At 35.7% G+C, this 22,874-nt stretch overlaps 1 protein-coding gene across 1 annotated transcript in view; it reads left to right on the top strand.

Annotated features, from left to right (window-relative positions):
• Positions 1-22,874, top strand: part of Adgrv1 (adhesion G protein-coupled receptor V1) — a 479,179-nt gene that overhangs the window by 80,157 nt on the left and 376,148 nt on the right. Inside the window, exons 35-47 of the mRNA XM_042690972.1 lie at positions 25-124; positions 501-680; positions 1,292-1,455; positions 3,023-3,116; positions 5,520-5,598; positions 5,703-5,841; positions 7,366-7,507; positions 11,960-12,222; positions 14,026-14,201; positions 15,733-15,857; positions 19,787-19,944; positions 20,086-20,232; positions 20,750-20,857. Coding sequence (XP_042546906.1) covers positions 25-124; positions 501-680; positions 1,292-1,455; positions 3,023-3,116; positions 5,520-5,598; positions 5,703-5,841; positions 7,366-7,507; positions 11,960-12,222; positions 14,026-14,201; positions 15,733-15,857; positions 19,787-19,944; positions 20,086-20,232; positions 20,750-20,857 — 1,875 coding nt within the window. The remainder of the gene's footprint in view (positions 1-24; positions 125-500; positions 681-1,291; positions 1,456-3,022; positions 3,117-5,519; positions 5,599-5,702; positions 5,842-7,365; positions 7,508-11,959; positions 12,223-14,025; positions 14,202-15,732; positions 15,858-19,786; positions 19,945-20,085; positions 20,233-20,749; positions 20,858-22,874) is intronic.

Genomic DNA, 22,874 nt, shown 5'->3' with positions numbered 1-22,874 from the left:
TAGATTTTTTTCTGTTTTAAACAGGGAATATTGAATAAGACAATATTTGTCCATTTGTTGGATGACAACATTCCTGAAGAGAAAGAAATATATCAAATTATTCTGTTTGATGTCAGGACACAAGGTAATATAGCATTCAATTGTGAACTTCTTTTGAGTACTTTTAGAAAACCAAAACAAATAATAGTTGTCATTTTTGCACTTAGCTTTTAGACAATTTTTAAATATTTAAAATTCTAAAATGTTTAAAAAATAAGATGCTTAAGATACTGTCGTTCTAGCAGAAATGTGAGATCCAAAAACACTAGGACAGTATGTGAATGTGAAATATGGACTCTTTGTCAGCTTGATGTCTTCTACTAGAGAAATGAGCAAAATAGAACCTTTATCAGTTCTGGTTACAGTATACAGCATGCTTCAGTGTGTGGGGCTGTAGTCTAGTGTTTACAAGGCAATGTCATGCACCATTAGAATTCCTAATACGATCTCTGGTTTTCTAGGAGTTCCCCCAGCAGGGATTGCTCTGCTTGATACTCAAGGATATGCTGCTGTCTTGACGGTAGAAGCCAGTGATGAACCCCATGGAGTTTTAAATTTTGCTCCTTCATCAAGATTTGTTTTACTACAGGAGGCTAATGTAACAATCCAGCTTTTCGTCAACAGAGAGTTTGGGTCTCTAGGTTCGTTACTATGCAACGAATGGGGTTTCTTGGCAGGGTGTTCAAAATACTCTACTTCAAAGGATGCTCACAAAAATTAGGAAAGGATAAGTATTATTATTTATTAATCCAGGACAGTACTTATTATGTCCTTTGTGTATGAAAAGTTTAAAGGAATTATCTAGTTTCACAAAAGTGTGTAACATGAAGACCTGGACTCTCAGTAGCCAATAAGCTGGCACTGTGCCCATTAACCAGGCTGGGCTTGTCCATCCTGGCTCTTCCACATTTCTCTTTCTGCTTTGGGGACATATCAAGGCACAAGAAAGCAAGTGAAAACACACAAGACCCGCTGAAGTGCAGGCTAAGAACTAGCACATCATCATTATACTATTAACAAAAATAAGTCACATAGCCATACTTCAAGTTGAGCAGTGAGGAGTCAGCTTTGCCTAAAGAGGGACATAGCTGAGCCTTCACAGATGGTGAAGGCCAGGAATATAGGAAGGGGTGAGGAAAATGGGCCAATGGCACAAGCTACTGCAGGTGCTAAAGGACAGAAAAAGAGCTTAAAGTGAGACATAATTTAAAACTTAAAATAATCATCAAATTTTGTGTAACCAATGTATTAGGAACTGTCAATGTCACATATGCCACTGTTCCTGGGATGCTGAGTTTGAAGAACCAAACAGAAGGAAACCTTGCAGAGCCAGAAGTTGATTTTGTCCCTGTAGTTGGCTTTCTGGTTTTAGAAGAAGGAGAAACAACAAAAGCCATCAACATTACTATACTTGAGGTAAAACTCCTGTTATTTCCTCATCATTGTATGAAACCCAAAGTAGTCACTAAGAAAGTAGAAAATCGTAGACTATTCTATCAATGGTTGTAAGCAAATTTATAGCCCTTAGTAAGAGACTTCTCATACATTGACATTTTAAGATTTTATTTAAAGTGATGACGACTAATATCACATGTTTATTTTTAGTTCTTCCTAAAGAACTTCAATATAAAGTTTTTGTCTTCAATATAAAGTTTTTGTAACCTGCAATAGCTTCTAACTATGTGAAGTCATTTTCTGGTTTGATATTCCTGCTGGTTAAGCTTATTTCTTTATATGATTATATTTTTTGTCAAATCACATAGGAGTTTTGTAGTTTTTTGTTTGTTTGTTTCCATATGCTGACATCGGTGCATTTTATGATAGAAACATCTTCTGATAGAGACTTTCCTTGGGGAAGATGGTACTTGTAAGAGGTCCCAAAAGAGTGTTTTGATAATTTAGTAGGCCAGCAAATCCATATAGGTCAACATCACTGTGGACTGCACAGTTCAATCAGAGAAGGTGGAAAGTCATAGGTGGTTGATGGCATATAAGGGACCTATGATCAAACGTAATGTAATTGCTAGTGAATGAAACTGCTTTTTGAATGGTTTTCTTATTGTGAAATCATTGTATTGTTTTGGGTTTTAATGGACTTAGTGTTTCAGTTGCTTACATGTACTTCTAAGAGGTCCATGAAAAGAGTTAATATGTAGGGGAGAAGGTCAGATGGTTTTTAATTGGGAAAGAGAAGAGTAATAAGAATTGGAAAAATATTTTTAATTACTCTAGTTTGAGATCCCATTTGGAAAACAATTTATTCTCCCCTTGGCTCATTTTAGTTTTATAAAAATATTAAGGAATATTTTAATTATATATATTATTATAACAGTACTGTGACCATTGTGATATGATAAGAACTCAAAATCCATAATATAAAAGACAACATTATGTAGCAGAATTTGTCAAAACTTGCAAGCAAACCATCTTTGAAATGTCTATTCTGTTAATGTAACTGGATGTAAGTACATGATTCCTTAGTTATATGAGCTTTTAAAGCAGAATTAATATGTTGACTAGTGATTAATAGTAGTAACATTCTCTCTAGACCAAGTACTCATAGGAATTCTTTAAATTATTATTACAAGCCTATACTAATGTAGCTATTGCTTTCTTCATTATAAACATGGTTAAGTTGGGTTCTTCAGATTTAATTGCTACCCAAACTCACAAAATTTGGTGATAGACATTATTGAGTCTGCAGCTGTATTGTTTCCATGTGTCATTCTTCTTATTATTCATATTAGGCTTAGTTAAAAATTATAATAGTTACGTGGTCTCCATTGCTTTAACTTTTTCTTACAACCAGATATATGTTTAATTTTGTATGGTAATTTTTGGAATTTAAATATTTTCTATTCTGTTTATTTTCTACTGTATGTGTATATTTAAACACACATATGTGTAATATAAAAATAACATATGAAGGAGAATTCCTTGGAGAACATGATAAAAGGAATTTAATTAGTATAATTTTTTTCAGGATGATATATCCGAGCTAGAAGAATATTTCCTGGTGAATTTAACTTGTGTTGAACTTATTATGACTCCTTTAACATCATTTCCTCCCAGACTAGGTATGGTAGGTTTTTGTTTCTTTTTGCTCTCGTCAAAAGAAGTAATTTTGTTTCGTAATCAGAAGTGACTGTTGTGACATTCATTAATCTCAACAATATTTGACAATATTAGGCTTTTAGATTTAGTCACTACTATTGCAATTTTGTTCCTAGAACAATCTAAAGACATTAAAATTATTGCATGATACTTCTTAAATTTTACAGCAATTTTATAACCAAAATTTTAATGCTTAAAATGCAATGTTATTTCTTTAGAAAATATTTTTCTTACAACATTTTTCTTTTAAAATTTAGCTATTTGCATTAGATCTCCAAGCTATGTTAGTTCCCAGTAGGTTAAGCCTATCTTTCATTTATGTGTTTGTTTGTGCTTGGGTTCTTTCTTTGACTTTGATCTTTTTTCTTTTCATGCTTTTAGAAAAGACACAGTTAATGCATTACAGACTGAAAGGTAAAACTTGAACCTGGTAGAAATTTATGTAGCTTCCCTAAAAAAAAAAGATGCAGTCCTGTGTTTGAACCCAATCTCCCATTTCCACTTTGAACATTTAGTATTGGGAAATTGTGTTGGAAGCCTCTAGGTGTGGTTGGGTGGTGATGAGTAAGGAGAGAGTGGCCTTCCTGCTGCCCCATTGAATGGAAGGAGGTGTGTTGCCTTGAGGAGAAACTAATCTGGGATAGGAAGATGCAAGGACACATATAGTTCCATCTGGAACAGTATTCTCTGTTCCCTCTGAGTGACAACTCTGAAATGAATGAATATCTGTTATTTCTACATGTTATTATTAGGCAAGTCTTAACTCTTGCAAAAAAGAATAGATGATTATAATGACTAGGCCATTTGTACAAATATTATTACAAGGCAATTATTTATGCTAAAAAAACCTAACAAAATACTGCCTATTGCTGTTTTACTCATATTACAGTCTTATTGGCTGTTCTCCAATTCATTTGTTGTTAATGCTTTGTACAAGCTTAATTTCTTACATCTTTCCATTGTACTGATAAAGTTGAGACTAAAGGAAGCTTTATGTCGTCCCCCAAATGATAGCTAAGAAATGGTACAGCACTTGGATGACATAGTCTGCTTTTAGAATCTCTAGTCTAATAGAAATCCTGAGTGCTGGTGTCTTCAGTTAAGAAAGAATTAGACTCCCTATGCTTTTTCCCATGGAGGCAGTTGTCTTAAGTAACCTAGGCCCAAGGTAAAGGACAAACTACTAAAAATAACTGCATAAAGCCGGACCCTGGTGGCTCACACCTGTAATCCTATCTACTCAGGAGGCTGAGATCTGAGGATCGAGGTTCAAAGCCGGCCTGGGCAGGAAAGTCTGTGAGTCTCTTCTCTCCAATTAACCACCAGAAAACTGGAAGTGGCATTGTGGTTCAAAGTGGCAGAGCACTAGCCTTGAACAAAAGAGCTCAGGGACAGTACCCAGATCCTGAATTCAAGCCCCATGACTGACAACAATAACGATAATGATAATGATCATGATGATGATCATCATCATCATAGCTGCATAAAAACTAATGAGAGTTAGGTACCAGGGGCTCACATCTGTAATCCTAGCTACTCAAGAGGCCTAGATCTGAGAATCACAGTTAGAAGGTAGGAAAATCTGTGAGACTTTTATCTCCAATTAACCACCCTAATGCCATAAGTGAAGCTGTGTCTCATATGGTTGAGCACCAGCCCTAAGCACAAAACAAAAACAAAAAGAACAGCTTTTGGATAGTGCTTAAACTCTGCATTCAAGCCCCAGGACTGACACAAAATAAACTCCCCATACAAAAACAAAAACAAACAAAAACAAAAACAACAATGTTAGCTTTAGTTTAAACTGAATAGAAGGTATTAGTAACCTACTGGATTTGATGGGCAGAATAAAAAATAAAAAAGATAGTAGTTTACTTTTCTAATTAGGCTCTTGTTAACCCTTCCAACCCTTACCCCTTTTTCTCACCTGTCTGATTTGTATCCCCGTTTCTGTCTTTGTCTCTCATTTATACTTGTATATTTGTATTATACTTGTATATTTATACTTGTATATTTCTCTGAACCATTTTCTGACTTTCTCCTCTTGTTTTCCATCTTCACTTTCCATTTTCCATTCCCTGAAATGGTGATCTTCAGCAGACTTGCCAAATACTATTAAACTCAAGAATAAATCCACACCCTGATTTATTGTTTCACAATGTTCTTATTTGCCTAAAAAGTATCAGTGACTCTTGTGAGCAAATTGTATTCTTTCGGGTGTTATATTTGTCTTTACTTTCTTAAGCATCTTTTGAATACTGTCAACAGTAACTATATAAGGAATTATTTAATCTCAAATAGAATGCCTTTAATTTCTACCTTCAACAACCTTTAAAAAAACTTTATATTCATAATGTTTTTTTCAGACTCAGAGGGTTTGACTGCTCAAATTATTATTGACGCTAACGATGGCGCCCGAGGCATCATCGAATGGCAGCATAGCAGGTAAGCCCGTGACTGGGTGCGAGCCTTTTCCTGGGCTTCTGATTCTTTACTACCAAGACAATTAACTTTATAAGAGAAAAATGGCTGCATTCTCTTTATTGTAGGTTTGAAGTCAGTGAAACCTATGGAAGTCTAACCCTGGTAGCCCAGAGGGGCAGAGGGGCTTCTGGCCAAGTCTCCTTGTTCGTATATGCCCAGAATTTAGAAGCTCAACTGGGGTTGGATTACATCTTTACTCCAATGGTGGGTCTCAACTTGTATCACAGAGGACACTTCAGGTGGAGTTGTAATCATTAGTCCTTGTGAATTATAGTGATTTAAGTCCTATATAAATAATAATAGCAAATATATTAACTATTCCATTCTGAAATAAAATATTTCCATATGAAGGAATCATTTTTTACACTAATTTACTCATTTGAACTGAATTTTTCTATTATTCTAAAGATTATTTCTATATTCAATAACTATTTTATGGCAAGAATTATGGGAGAATAGAATATAAGGAATATTTATCATTAGATGACCTCACCAAAATGTTTCTTATGCATCTTGAATATTTTAATTCTTTTTATTTCTTTTTTTCAATTTATTGAAACCCCTTAAGTTTTCAACATACTTTTTATTTTGTCTTTACATGTCTTCTATTTTTTTAATATATATTTTTATTGTAAAGATACTGTACAGAGTGGTTACAGTTACATGAGTAAGGTAATGAGTACATTTCCTATCAAGCATTGTTACACCCTCCTTTGTTTTTTCCCCTACCATCCCTTCCCTCCCCACCTCCCCGACTCCTCCCTCCCTCCCAAACCCCCCAGCCCAAAGTTGTAAAGTTTGTTTTCAACATAGTGTCTTATACATCTCATTGTTACAATGAGTCAACCTGTATCCCTATTTAAGCATTTTATTTTTTCCCTTTTCCTCCCCAAATTAGAAAAATGTATATTCAAGATGCAGGGCACCAGAATCAAATACAGTAATAACAGGGTTACACCGTTGGGGAGGAACCTACCAAAGAAACAAAAAAAATCAGATAGAACATTATAAATACATTACAAACAATAGCAAGCAAGAAAAAAACAACACATGTGTCCCTATCTTTTGCTTAACATTATCTTATATGGTTATATGTACATAGCTTTTGACCTTTTCTGCTTGTCCTAGACTTATACTAGTTATTGCAAATAAGGGAAACCATGGGACCTATGTTTCTTTGGGCCTAGCTTACTTCACTTAATATAATTTTTTCCAAGTCTTTCCATTTCCTAACAAATGGGGCAGTGTCATTCTTTCTGACGGAAGCATAGACTTTATATATATATATATATATATATATATATGTCACATTTTTTGATCCATTCATCTACTGAGGGGCATCTGGGTTGGTTCCATATCTTAGCTATGGTAAATAATGCTGCAATAAACATAGTTGTGCTGGTAGCTTTAGTGTGGTCTTGTTTGTGATCATTTGGGTAAATGTCCAAAAGTGGGATTGCTGGGACATAGTGGAGCTCAATGTGGAGTCTTGAGAAACTTCCATGTCTTTTATTTTGTAGCCAAATATTTGCTTTTTTCTTTACCTCCATTGCTTTACTTAAAAAATATATTAACTTCATACTATATCATACTAAAATGAATGAAATAAATTCCCTCTAAGATAGGTATTCTTTCCCTTCACAGCTATTTTGTACTTCTTTCTAAACACTTCATAAAAAACATAGAGATATTAACCATTCTACTGTTTCCTTTTATCTTTTTGACCAGATTCTTCACTTTGCTGATAGAGAAAGGTCTAAAACAGTTGACATTTTGATTCTTGATGATGGCATTCCAGAGGGAGATGAAAAGTTTCAGTTGATATTAACAAATCCTTCTCCTGGACTAGAGCTGGGAGAGAATACAATAGGTAATTATTAGATTTTGCACATGGTCCCTTTCTCTGCTGCTTTCCCTAATGTGATGAGGGCCTATACTCTGGATACTTAGCATTAAAAAAAATTTAAGTTAAGCATTTTGTGGCAGTGTAATAGTGCATCTAGACTGTGTGTGTCTTTGTGTAAAACAAAAACATAAGTTATGTTAATGATACTATTAAAAGTTCCTCAACTGCTGGGCACCAGTGGCTCACACCTATAATCCTAGCTACTCAGGAGGCTGAAATCTGAGGATCATGGTTCAAAGCCAACCCAGGCAAGAAACTCTGTGAGACTCTTATCTCCAATAAATCACTAGAAAACTGGAGGTGGTGCTGTGGCTCAAGCGGTAGAGCGCTTGCCTTCAGCTGAAGAGGTGAGGAATAGCGCCCAAGCCCAGAGTTCAAGCCCCATGACCGATAAAAAAATAAATAAATCCTTAATTATTAGCTTTATGCAATTTGTCGATGTCCTTCCTTTAGATTTTGTGTTCTGCTCTAGTTTCCTGCTCAGCAATAGAAAGAGTGACAAAGGCCATCCTTACTGTGTCATTGAAGTGCCACCGCATTTCTGCACGGAACAGGGGGTACAAATGCTTCAGACAGATTATGAGCACCAGATCTTTTAGTTGGAGTGATTTGACATTGTTGCTAAAAGGTATCTTGTTTCACTCCTTCATAGGTATTGTGCTGACTACTTAAGAAAAAGGTAAAGAGTTATGATAAAAGGGAAAACCTCATGAATATAATGATCTTGGTTCAAAAGGCCTATTTAAAAGTGATTTTAAAGAGTGGAAGAAGTAACTCAGTGAAAGAGCTTGAGCTTAGCATGCACAAGATCTTCAGTACAGTTCCCAACAACACCCTACCTCCCCCACAAAGTCACTTTGTTGTCTTTCAGATGATAGAAAAGCCAATGGATTTAGAGGACTAATTGGTTGATGGCTAACATTTCAACCTCCCTTTTTTGCCAGTGGCTTAAATCTTCTTTTGGTTTTATGTTCATTGACTGTTATATTTCTGAATTATTGTTCTTTGTGTGAAAACATCTGATTTGAGTAAAAATCATAAAAGAATTTTGAATAACCTCAGAATGGGCTTTAGTTTAATTGGTATATTGATCCAATAAACTGACATTTCTAAGCCATCAGAAACCTTTGTTTGAGGGTATTGTTTCAAATTCAAATAAGTATATGATTGAGATGAGATTAATTTTCTGTAGAGCATAGAGAATGGAGGAATGGATACCATGTGTTGTCAAGAAATTGTTTATGTATGAGCAATGGAAAACTCAATTCAGATGGTTTTAAACAGAAGTAATTTATTGGCTCATTTGATGTAAGGGTTTGAAGACATGTGGCTTTAGATGAAATGGGCCAACTTACGTAAATATTTCTCCTATACTGTCTTTTATCTTTTAAATGTATTATGATGTCTTTCATTGTAAAGTTAAAAAACTTAAAATATTAAGTATATTTAATCTATTAAATTCAATTAAAGTTTATTCCAAATAAGCATTATAAAATAACTTTCTCTAGTTTTCTCACTTCTGATTTCATTTGGCAAATATGTTTTATTTAACATAAAAAGAATTGATTGGCCAGATGCCAGTGGCTCACACCTGTAATCCTAGCTATTCAGGAGGCTGAGATCTGAGGATTGTGGTTTAAAGCCAGCCTGGGCAGGGACATCCATGAGACCTCTTTTGTTTTTGTTTTTGTTTTTGTGGGTCGTGGGGCTTGAACTCTGGGCCTGGGTGCTGTCCCTCAGCTCTTCAATTCAAGGCAAGCATTCTACCACCTGAGCCACAGTGTCACTTCCCCATGAGACTCTTATCTCCAATAAACCACCAAAAAACCAAAAGTGGCACTATGACTCAAGTGGTAGAGTGCTTGCCTTGAGTTGAAGAGCTGAGGCACAGTGCCCAGGCCCAGAGTTTAAGCCCCATGACTGACTAAAAAGAAAAAAAAAAGAATTTATTATTCATTGCTCACGTGCAATGTAAGAGTAAAAGTTTTTCTACTATCTGATGTAAACCAGCACTATAATTAATCATTTCAATATGCAATATATTTTAATCTATTTAAAACTGAGGGGAGGTGCACTAATGAATTACTGCTGTGAACTATTGAGCCTTAGTTGTGCTGTAATCCTCAGATCACTGCAACTCTGCCGTGCAAAGTAAGGAATTGGGTATCTATTTACTACCTCCCATTACTAATTGCAGGGACGTTAACATCTCTAGCACCTTCAGCAGTTCTGGCCTGACTCTTGTCTGAGTGATGCTGTGCTCAGATGAGAGAGAGACCACAGGAGAATAGGAACTTCTGCAAATGACCCTAGTGGGACAAAGGGATTTAGTGAAGCACTGACAGTGCCTGTTATAGTTACACACCTTGTGATTATCTTCATATAGATCTTCTGTTTTTATGTTAATTTCTAAGTGCACTACCTATTGTGAATAAAAACTGTTTAACGGTTAAATTCTGTAAAGAAAAGCTGACGTATCAAGATAGAACCATGGTTCAGATACATTATATTCACAAACTGACATGTTGAATTGAAACCCCTACATACAGCTACTTAAAATTATATTTTTTTAAAGGACATGTAGTCTTAAGCAGACTTCCTGGCTTTGTGCATTAGTTTTGCACTCTTTAGCTTTTTTAAAACAAATTTTTATTAACAAGGAGGGTATCACTGTGACATTTCCACACATTCATGCAAGGTATCCCCATCAAATTTACCTTCTCTATCATCCCCCTTTACTCTTACTACTTGAAAAACAATTTTAACACATTTCATTGTTCTATTTTTACATATGCAAACTAATTTATCCACCCTATTTATTTCCCCAACAAAACTTGTTTTGAATATTCATACTCAACCCCTAACTAAAGGTGCTTTATTTATATTCCTGTAATTTGTTTATTTTTAATGTATATTAATTGTTCTAAGGGTTTTCACTATAATATTTCAGATATGGATATATTACATTTAATCAGAGTAATCCTCTCTATGGCTTTCTCTTTCATGGTCCTTCAATCCTATTGATTTACAATTTTCACTGAGATTTCTCCTATCATCGTCATACAATGAATGTTGCAGTGTATTTCAAAATGATTTACTTTACATAGTTCTATTTTCCTCTTTCCCTCAAAACTCTAAGCAGTACCATAGTTAGACTCATGCTCTCTTCCTCTCGCTATGTATAAGTATATATAATTTGTTCATAAGTACATGTCCTTGAAAAAATGTATCTTTTAAGGTTCACAAATAAGCAAAAACATGATTTTTGACTTTTTGAAGTTTATTATATTCAACACTAAGACTTCCAGTTCTATCCACTTTCCTGCAAATGACTGATTTCACTTTTCTTTATGGGTATAAATATATATAGGTATAAATATCTAATATGCCATGGCATATATTTTCTATTGTTGGACATGCTGTCAATCAATATATAAGAAATATTTATGCATAACAAAAATTTATGACAGCATTGTTCACAAGAGCTAGACTTTGGAATCAGACAAGGTGCTTGGCTTTCTAGCTTTTGAATTTCTTTAATTGTACCTATCTGTGTTTTACTCATATACTCTATAAAATGTGAATAAAAATATAATCAATCTTACAGGGATATAGTGCAAATTAAGTGATTTAATGTAGACTGAACAAGTGGTATGTCCTTATTGGTATTAGTTTTTAGAGCTCCTATTAGTATTTTTATTAGTTGGGTAAATAGAATGCTCTTGCCTTTGAAATCTTTTGGGTTATTTTAACTCATTATAGTTCTGTTAAATTTTCTTAGCAAACAAGCATTTTATTTAGAAAAGTGACAGTTCTGATGTTTCCATCACTTTCACAAATTACCTGGCTGATGGCCAAGAACATTCCCATAAAGTCATGATGACAAGTATCATTGTTTTGATTCTGTTTCGGCGGTGGGAAATATCACTGCTTGAATTATGTGATATTTTGTGTTCACTCATTAGAGGTATCTTTTCATCAGGCTGACAAACCTGCCTTCTGTTCCAAGATTAAAAAGTATTTTGAATGAACATGAAAATTCATTAAATGACCTTAAACATTTCCCTTTTACAAAGGGAATGATAGGGCTGAGAAGGTGGCTCAGTGGTAGAGTGCTTGCCTTGCATGCATGAGGCCCTGCGTTTGATTCCTCAGCACTACATAAGCAGAAAAAGGCGGAAGTGGCACTGTGGCTCAAGTGGTAGAGCGCTTGCTTTGAGCTAAAGAGCTGAGGGACAGCACCTAGGCCCAGAGTTCAAGCTCCAAGACTGACCAAAAAAAAAAAAACCAAAAGGAGTGATATTCTAAAAATGACCACCTTAGACTTGTCCATTTCTAATAAAATTTGTACCCTTGTTTCAGCATTTATAACCTCTTCTATCTTCATTTATCACTTGCATGTTGGTTTTTTGGCAGCTTTAATCACTATTCTTGCTAATGACGATGGCCCTGGAGTTGTGTCCTTTAACAACAGTGAGCACTTTTTCCTGAGAGAACCAGTAGCTGTCCACGTGCAGGAAAGTGTTGCAGTACTGTACATTGTCCGGGAACCTGCCCAAGGACTGTTTGGAACTGTGACAGTTCAGTTCATGGTGACAGATGTCAATTCTTCAGTAGAGTCAAAAGATTTGACTCCTTCCAGAGGTTTTATTGTTTTAGAGGAAGGTGTTCGATTCAAGGTAGAGTATGAACTTAATGAGAACAGATTGTCTTTACAACTTACAAATAATTTTCTTAGTGGCATATTCTTTATAGCTTTTTATGCCTCTAAGTGGTGAGAGATAAATTTTTTATGAATAACTGTGTGTCAAGAGCTGTTATGTTATATAGTGTGTGTGTGTGTGTGTAGAGAGAGAGAAGAGAATAACAGGAAAAATTTGTTCTCAGTAGAGAAATATGTGTATAAATAAAAGTACATATTTTGCTATTTTAAATTTCAAGCCTATCCAAATGGAATACTTTACATTGTTTAAAAAGTTTTGATTCATAGAACTAACATTACAAGCCATTCATTTCTTTTTGTTTTGTTCATTCTCAACAAAATGTAGTTGTTTGAGAAGGGGAGTCATTTATTGGAGAAAAGATGCTGGATTTGACATTTGTTATGAATGTAATCTGTACATAGAAGTTTGCCTTCCAAAATTCTTTCCTATGCACTAATTTTCTCTTTCTGCTACTAAACTTTATAATTAATTTGTTTATTTCAGTTCATTTTTGCAGTTCTGGGGATTGAACCCAGGACCTTGTGTATGCTTCATGAGTGCTCTGGTACTGGAGCTACATCTTAGCCCTAAAGTTAAATAATTAGATAATTTTCATAGTGATGTGCTTTTGTAAAGTTCAACATATGTTCATGTTTGATTATTTTTATTTTTGGAAATTTAAAACATTTTATTGATTTGTTCAAAAGTCTTGGCATGACCAAAAAATTTGAAGTGAAATAAGAATTTGCTGTTGCTTTATTCCTATTTTTTATTTATCTATTTTAAATGATTGTTTATTGTGTTTTTTCCTGAAGTCTCTTTTTTTCAGTTTATTGAAAGGTCTTTCTGTTTTATTAAGCATACTAAATGTTAGCTCATAAGAGTTAAGCAGAATTCTTTTTTTTTTTTAACAGTGAAAGCACGGGTTATACTGTGGGGGAGGGACATACAAAACAACAAAGAAATAATCTTATAAATGCGTTAGAAACAATTGCATGAAAGAAAAAAAAACATTTGAATACATATTTTAGGGTTCATTTCCCTAACATCAACTTATCTGACCTTTTCGAGTTAAGCAGAATTCTTAACTCACCGAATTCTTTTCTACCTGTTTTTGTTTTGAAGTATAAACAGTAAAATATACTAATCTTAAGCATATAGATGAATGACTTTAAAATACGTTTGTCTACCTGTAACGTGTTCAAATGAAGATACTCAACATTACTAGTGTCTAGAAAATTCTCCCTTTGCCTTCCATGGAAAGTATTTTCTAATTTTTAATACTGAATACTCACTTTGCTGGTTCTCAAATTTGTTTAAATAGAATGAAATAGTATCTACTCTTTGTGTTGCCTTCCTTCATTCAATACAATTCTTGAAATATCTATGGCTGCACTATACAGTAATTGGTTCTTTTATTGCTGAATTGGGTTGCTTTTGACTGAATAGGATATAGTTTGTTTATTCATTTTCCAGTGGGTGAACACTTTATTTCTATTTTGTGCTTTCTATGTCTACCACTGCTTCTAGACTGAATCCTAAACCAGATTGAGAATAATAGAGTTATGCAGCCAAGGCAAGGCCGAATCTCTTAATGCACGTGTTTTTGTTAATTGTCATAGTTTTGAAAATCCCCAAAACATATTGGGGGCAGTATTAAATTAAAAAAGATTATTCTCAAAATACTATTGGTTGTCAAAGTGTTTGAGGAATTTCTCTGTGTATGTGTTGGAACAATGTTGTATTTCTACTAACTTAATCCTTTGTTTTTGTTTTCAGACCCTACACATATCTGCCATATTAGACACGGAACCAGAAATGGATGAACATTTTGTCTGCACCTTGTTTAATCCAACTGGAGGTGCTAAATTAGGGACACGTGTTCAAACGCTGATCACAGTTTTACAAAACCAGGCCCCATTAGGCTTATTCAGCATCTTGGCCGTTGGAAATAGGTAGAGTTTATTTATAAGGAAATTGTCTTTTTTGAAACTAGAAAGGGAATATTTTGTGATTAAAAATGTACAAGGAAATTGGTATTTTCTTTGTTTTAGTTTAGTTTTTTTTGCTGGCCATAGGATTGAAATCAGGATCTTTTATTTTTTTTTTCCTTTTTGGTAAGTCATGGGGATTGAACTCTGGGCCTGGGCACTGTCCCTCAGCTCTTCAGAGAAGCCTAGTACTCTACCACTTGAGCCACAGAACCACTTCTGTTTTTTTGGTGGTTTATTGGAGATAAGAGTCTCACGGACTTTCCTTCTGGGCTGGCTTTGAACCATGATCCTCAGATCTCAGCCTCTTGAACAGCTAGGATTACAGGTGTGAGCCACCGGCACCTGGCTGAAACCAGGGTCTTAAACTTACTAGGTAAACATTCTACCACTTGAGCCATGCCCTTATACATTCCTTAAAATTTTTTTTCCACATTTGGCTGAGCCAGTCTTGGGACAGACATCCTCTAGTTTCACCTGCTGCAATTACAAACATGTGGCATCATAACCAGTTCTCCTTATTTAAAAAGTGGGGTTTGAATTTAACTCTAGAAGATTAAATTTAGAGAAATTATAAGTGGCCTGGTAACAGGAGCATAAAAACCTAAATAAATCCTAAAGAGTGGTGTCAATAGAATTCTCATATTCTTGGAACTGGTACTTATAGGTAAAGAGCTTCACTATTTTGTGTTTTTAATCCCAATAAAAAACAAGAAATAATATAAATAATATTTTGTTATTGTTGTAAACGTGAGTTTTCTATCTGGTTTAATCTGGGTGGTTTAGCCACAAAGAGGGTTGTTTTGTATGATCCTATTGCATTTCATACTCTTCAAACTCTTCAAACGTTTATTAACATCTTGGAGCTTGAAAATTTCCTTTAGGAGCTGTCCAATTTTATGAGATTTTTGTCATAAAGTATTTTAAGACCTCTAGTTTTAGTATTATGCTAAGAATTTCCTCACTTTATTTTTCTATCAGATATTGGATATATGTGTGGAGAAGTTTAAGAATAAAATTTATTTCTCTTTCTATTTATTCTCCATCTAATGGGAAATTTCTGATCTTTAATTTTTTTTTTTTTTGGGTCCGGTCGTGGGGCCTGAACTCTGAGCCTGGGCACTGTCCCTCAGCTTTTCAGCTCAAGGCTAGCGCTCTACCACTTGAGCCACAGTGCCACTTCCAGCTTTTTTCTTTTTGCTTATGTGGTGCTGAGGAATCAAACCCAGGGCCTCAGGCATGCAAGGCAAGTGCTCTACTACTGAGCCACCTTCCCAGCCCCCTCTTTACTTAATTTTTGTGGCCATGGTTTCAGTGTTGCATTTGTGCATCAAAAAAAGCTACATAAGTGAATATTTTTGAGTGCTAGAGTCAATGTATCAACTTTTTGGATTCCCAGATAGTGAAAATTTAGGTCAAGTACATGCTACCCATATTATGTACAGTTAAATATATAAAAATATGCTCTTTTTTGCTTTGTTTCTTGTTTCTATAGAGCAAGCTCTATAGATGTCGAAGAATCCAACAGGACCGTATACCTAAATGTGTCACGTGCCAATGGCATTGATTTAGCTGTGAGTGTGCAGTGGGAAACAATACCTGAGACAGCCTTTGGAACAAGTATGTTTAAAATCTTATAAGAGAAAAACATTTAAACTAATTTATCACATGGATAAGACTCTCGTGATTTCCATGAATCTTATTGAATGAATCTATTGAAAATGGAGAACAGATAGCTAATTCTATTATTGCATCGATGAGTAGTTATTAAGCACCTATTATGTACTAAACATGGAATGGAGCCCTTGGAGCTTAGCATTTAGAAGCTGCCAGGAATAAATCAGTATAAATCAGTGTGTAGTGTAAATTTGAACAAATGTTGTAAAGGGAAAGCTGGCAATGTTAAAAAAAAAACAAAACAACACATATGAAAGTGTTTCTCAGGGGTGCCAGTGTTTGAAATAAGCTGAACAATGAGTAGAGATTCGTCATGGAAAGAACTGGGCTGAAGGGTTGGAGATTGTCAGGGTAACAGACTCGAAGCCTAAAATGCCAGATTCTAAATGAAGAACCAGAGTGGAAAATGGGCACAGAAATAAAGGACAGGATTGATGTTGATGTGTTAACAAAGAATTACAGGTATTAACCTTTTATCTTTGTTTAATTGAAAGTCTCTGGGTAGTTTGGGCATGATGGGTGATGGGGGGTTGTTTCATATGATCATCTCTGCATTTTGGTGATATTATCCATAGTGCTATACAAACAATGGTTTGGTTAGAAGAGCAGAGAGGACATGGAGAGACAGGAAAAAGGCAACAATGATGGTAGTTTAGACCCAGTGGTGGACTGGATTTTAAGGTAGACAAAGAAATGCCAGGAATAACTCCTAATTTTCTAACTTATACAGTGGGTGGAGGTCATGTCATTCAGGAAAAAAAAAGGGAATTCAGAAAGAAAAGCAAATATTATTCTTGTGGTGGAAATAAAAATGAATGTATTTTAACACATGTTGAGTTTGAGTTGTTTTTGAGATGTTAAGGTCTCTACTGGAAAATAAGCTTGGTTATCTTTTTTTAATTTTTTCCTTAACTGAGGCTTGGATGAGGTATCTGACACTTTCACGCATTGGCTGGCACTCTGTCACCTGATCCACATATCCAAATCCTAAATAGTTGTTTGTTTGATTTTATATTTGGAAATCTTTTGCATGCATTTTATTCAAACACATGGAAAGAAAATTTACAACCAGTTATAGAAAAGAGAAGAGGTCTTAGACCAAACTTTTAAAAGACTCATATTGAATGCTGAGGATGGAATAATGACCTTCCAAAGTAGGTTTGGAATACCTGATGAGAAGCCCAGGAGAATATGGGATTGCAATCACTAGCAGAAGAGTGCATTAAAATGGAGGAGACAATCTGGAGCATTTGCTGGGTAGAAGACCAACAAGATGAGAATCTAAAGAATAACCATTACTGTTAGGATTACAGAAAGCTATAATGAAAAAATCAGGTGCTTTTTGTAGGGAAAGATTGGATGTGAATATCATAATGAATGAAGGTGAAGGAACAGGTGCTGAAAATTCATGCTATTATGCCTGGCTGGGACAATAAAGTCAAAGAAGGTGGTGATGTGGCATTGGATTCAGAGCAGTTTTTAGTTGTTCAGGTTGGAGAGATGGGTAAATGCTTTCCAACTCCATTCTATTACTATCATTTGGAGTCTGCATTGTGGAAGTATTTGCATGAATGTAGATTCTAAAACACTACCAGTCACTTCTTCATTTGCCTTCTTGAATTATGGCACAGAATGTCATGTTTCAGGATCACTAAGGATTTGCAAGGGAGAGTTATGGCCCTCCTCCTCCTCCTCCTCCTCTTCCTTCTTCCTCCTCCTCCTCCTCTTCCTCTTCTCCTTCCTCTTCCTCTTCTTCTTCTTCCTCTTCTTCTCCTTCTCCTCCTCCTTTCTTCTTTCCTCTTTTTTCTGCCTTCTTTCTTCTTTTATCTTCCTTCTGTCTTCTTTTCTTTCCGTTTTTTTTTTTTAAATTGTGAAAATACTGTACAGAAGGGTTACAATTACATGGGCAAGGTACTGAGTACATTTTTTATCAAGCATTATTGCCTCCTCCTTTGTTTCCCCTTCCCATCCCTTCCCATCTCCCACCCCCCTCATTCTCCCACCCCCGGCCAAAGTTGTAAAGTTTGTTTTTCGACATAATGACTTATAAATCTCATTGTTTCAATGGGTCCACCTGTATCTCTATTTAACGATTTGTTTTTTCCCTTCCCCTCCACAAATTATACCAACATCAAATACAGCAAAAGCAGGGGTTATACCGTGGAGGAGGGACATACAAAGCAACAAAGAAATCATCTTATAAATATGTTAGAAACAATCACAAGAAAGAAAAACACAGTGGGGGAGGGACATACAAAGCAACAAAGAAATCATCTTATAAATATGTTAGAAACAATCACAAGAAAGAAAAACACATTTGAATCCTTATCTTGGGGTTCATTTCACCTAACATCAACTTATCTGACTGTTTCTGCTTGTCTCAGACATATACTAGTTATTACAAATAAGGACTTGGAAAAACTTATATTAAGTGAAGTAAGCCAGGCCCAAAGAAACATAGTTCCCATGGTTTCCCTTCTTTCTTCTTTTCTCTTTTTTCTTCTTCCTTTTTTTGGTGCCTGTCTTTGGACTCAGGGGATAATTACTGTCCTTGAACATTTTTTCTTTTTTCTTTTCTTTCCTTTTTTTTTTTCCTCTCAAGGCCAGCTCTCTATCACTTTGAGCCACACCACCACTTCCTTTTTTTTTTTTTTTTGGTGATTAATTGGAGATAAGAATCTCATGGATTTTCCTGACTGGGCTGGTTTTGTGATCTGAAGACCTCAGCCACCAGAGAAGCTAGGATTACAGCCGTGAGCTACTAGTGTCTGATTACTTGTTTAAAAATTAACAAAACAAGCATTTGTTGGATTTTTAGGAAAGACAATCTATAATGGATATGCTATAAGTACTGACTTTATGCATTCTTGGACTGACATTTTTGTATGTTCAAACATTTCCTTCATAAAAGGAGCCTAGTTTTCAACCTTGAATCTTGTTCTTGTTGCATCATGATCATACTATTAGCCTTGGTGTAGTCATGATTAATTCATAATAGAATTTTCAGTAGTTCTTCATTAGAGGATAGTTTTCTCTTCACTCTTTTAATTGTAACACAGGAGTGTAGGATATGTAGAAGTAATAGGTATTTGACAAAACCTTGACAGTCATTTGAAATTTGTATGTTTTCATTATCATTGTTAAAATGTGTAAAATGTAAAATGTACAGTGAGAAACCATTAGAAGGTGCAGTTTCAAAATACCGTGTAAGTTCTAAAATCTGCATTCAGCATATTTCTGCAAAACATTTATTATTTTTAAGTTTCTTGGTTATATTTTCACCACATTTATGAAAGTTGACTTGTTTAACATATTTTTCTTTTAAATCCACATTCAGAATTTGTTTTAAAATAGGCTTTGGAGAGCTGGAAAGTTGGCTCAGTGGTAGAGTGCTTGCCTTGCATGCATGAACCCTGGGTTCGATTTCTCAGCACTACATAAGCAGAAAAAGCTGGAAGTGGCGTTGTGGCTCAAGTGGTAGAGCACTAGCATTGAGCTGAAGAGCTGAGGGACAGTGCCCAGGCCCAGAGTTCAGGCCCCACGACCTATAAAAAAAAAAGGCTCTGGAAAAGTCTATATGTACTTATAGTATTAGTATTTTTCTTATTTATGAGTTAATATTTTCAGTTATTCTGAAATTTTCTAGCTTGTCTCAGTTTCAGTATGTCTCCTATCTGCCTCTCTCTCTCTCTCTCTCTCTCTCTCTCTCTCTCTCTCTCTCTCTCACACACACACACACACACACACACACACACACACACACCATGGCAAGATTTTTATGTGTAGTTATAAACTCACTAGTCTCATTGTTTAATAATAAATTACATAAATTATGAAAGAGAAATACACTAATAAATAATCATGTTTCTTAGGAGGAATGGATTCTGTCTTTTCCACATTTCAAAGTTTTTTGAACAAGTCATCTTCTGGCTGGTGTTTCTTTACGTTAGAAGATTTGACATATGGAATAATGTTACGAAAATCATCGCTGACTGTTTACCGATGGCAAGGAATTTTTATTCCAGTTGTGGTAAATATCTTTTTATGAGACTGACGTGCTACCTACTAGGCTAACGAGGCACCTAATATCACTTTTTCAAAATGATACATAGAATAAAATGTACAGGTAAATTTTGAACACAGCATGAATTACTATTGTTCTGATTTCTAGGATTTAAATATAGAAAATCCTGAAAGCTGTGAGGCCTTTATCATTGGCCTTTCCCCCTACATAGTGGTTACTCATGAAGAAAGAAATGGAGAAAGACCTTCTGCTAGCAGTGTATATGCATTCACCGCTGAATTGAAGTTATTTCTGGTAAAAACAATATTTTTTTCCTTTTAAAAATTATCTTTAAGTGGTATACAAAGGAATTTCCATTCATTAGTATAATGCATCTTGATCAATATTACCTCTGCCATCATTCTCTCCCAACCTCACTCATGCCCTCAAATTTCCTGGTTCCATTTTCATATATGTACAATAATTATTAAGACTGCATTCGTCCACTCTTCCTCTCTCAATTTTTTTTCCTCAGATTGCCTAAAAGAAACTCAGATTTGTAACATTAATCAAATTGAAGATAATGTTTGTTCAATGTTTTAAAATTGTATTTTTATTACCTCTAAGTAATTGTACAAAGGAGTTACCACTCAGCAAAACAGTTTATGAATGCAAGGTAAAGGTGAAAGGTATCTTAACTCAGGGGTAGATTTGCGCCTTTTCAAAGAACAATTTGGTTTATCCACAGATCAGGACAATTCTTCAAACACTAGGAGCCTAGTCTTTTCCTTAAGGTCATCATTTTATTTCTTCTCTTCTATCTTTATTGCAGGTACAAACCATCATTATTCCACGGAGCTCTCAAGTGAGACATTTTACCTCAGACACTCAAGATTACCTAATTATTGCAAGCCCAAAAGACGACTCTGAATTTACTCAGGTTTGATTCATTTAAAATAAAGTTCTAAAATACTCCATGTTGCTTTGTAAACACAGACATAATTTGATTTTATTAAAAATGCAAAAGTATAATTCAAGTATGGTCATAGTTAATTTTTAAACAGCAGAGTGAGGAATACTGTATTTTCATCAAGAGCCAAAGAAAATATAACAATAAATGTGTACATTTAATTTAGAATTAATTGAGTTGGAAAACATTACAGAAAAAATATTATGTAAGTAGACAACTGGTATTACTAGATACTGGTGACTAACACTGGCAAGTGAGAACTCAGTTCCACCAAAGAAACTTCATATTTCTTTCATATGCTGTAGTGGATTGCTAATAATGCTTACTTAATGAGTTTTCTCACTCAGACTACCATCTTATTTTCACCTTCTTATTTGTAATCCAATAATCTTGTTGACATAAAGCTACCATAGGGAAGCTAATCATTTCCCCAACCCCAAATTCAAAACACCAGTTGAAACCTAGTCTCACTCCTTCTGCTCACAGTGGAGGATAGGGCCTGTTGTGGAAGCCAGTCCTCTCACTTGGATGCATTTCCTTTCTTTCATGTTTACTCATACCCTCTATTACTGACATTTGCATCTTTATGAACTTGTTAACAATTGGCAGGTTCAAGAATTGTCCTCATATCTGCAATCACAGTGACTTAGAGGTAGAGATTGGGAGGGTCGCAGCTTGAGGCTATGTTGGGCAAAAAGTTAGTGAGACCCTCACCCCAATAACAAGCAGAGCATGGTACTGTGTAATTTCAGGTACAAAGAAGGTATAAGTGGAAAAATCATAGGCCAGACTGGACCTGGCAAAAAGCACAAGACTCTCAAACATAACTAAACCAAAAATGGCTAGGAGTGTGGCTCAAATAATAGGGTACTTACCCAAGAAGCAGGAATTCCTGAGTTAAAAAAAATCCCCAAAGATCCACATTTAAAACTGGTACCAATTCTAAAACAGAACTAGACAAGACAACAACCAAAGGCTGAGTTGGGGACTAATGGGTCCCCAGTTTATCTCTACCAGAACTCTGTGTTGTTTTCACTCAGCATGCTGAATCCAGAGTCTGTTGAGTGAGCCTGCCAATCTCACTCAGACCTTCCCTACCTCAGGAAACAGAACAGAAAACACACCGAAGTAAACAAGACAGACAAATGGCCACAAAGACAAAATCAGGTCTCAGTGAATGGGGCGACATCTCACCACCATTCACTTACCAGGGGACTCGAACCCCCTCTACTCACCTCCAGAGGCTTTTTCTTTTAGATTTCTGCAAATGTTGACCCAGGGGCCTTCCAAGGCAGAAGAATTCCCAGTCATCTTGGGGCAAGGGAAAGAAGTCCTTTGCAGCTGTCCCCTCAAACTGACAGGTTCTTCCCCATGCTCAGACCCCCTGGGCCAAGGCCCTAGGCTAAGATCTTACTGGTGCCACTTGCAGGTGGTCAGTGACAGTTTTATTAAACAAAGAAAGAAATATAATTACAACAGACAGAAACAACACGAAACGAAAGCGCTGTGCAGTGTGGAAAGTCAGGCAAATGCTGGAGAAAATCTCCAACAGACAACAATCCACTCAAGTGTGGCCACTCTGGTTCATGTGTGGAAAGTCAAGCAGGTGCTGGAGGAAAACTCCAGCAGACAACAATCCACTCAGATGGGGGAACGGGGACGTCTCCCACAGACCCCCATCGACAGCCTCATAGTGCGTCCACCAAGACCCTTTGCTGCCCAGACAGACACCTGCAGGTTTCAACATCTCTGGGGGAATAAAAGTTCCAGCCTCCGGCTGGGCCAGGGCACAGATCTGCTATGCCCCCTCCCTGTGAGGCATGGAAGGTTGCTGGGCTAGTTTGGTTCCCTTCAAGCCTCAGGCTGCATTTTCTCCTTGTGGAGGCTGCTGGCTGTGTGCCTGGTTTGGACTTTTCAGCTAGTCCTGACAATGTAACAACTCGTAAAGTGCTCTTGTCTAAAAGTGGATTAAAAAAAAATCAGGCCA

Source organism: Dipodomys spectabilis, unplaced genomic scaffold, assembly GCF_019054845.1.
Source record: "Dipodomys spectabilis isolate Male_0828 unplaced genomic scaffold, ASM1905484v1 ptg000140l, whole genome shotgun sequence".
Lineage (NCBI taxonomy): Eukaryota > Metazoa > Chordata > Mammalia > Rodentia > Heteromyidae > Dipodomys > Dipodomys spectabilis.
Note: the sequence above shows the minus strand (reverse complement) of the source record. Positions and strands in the feature narration are given on the sequence as shown.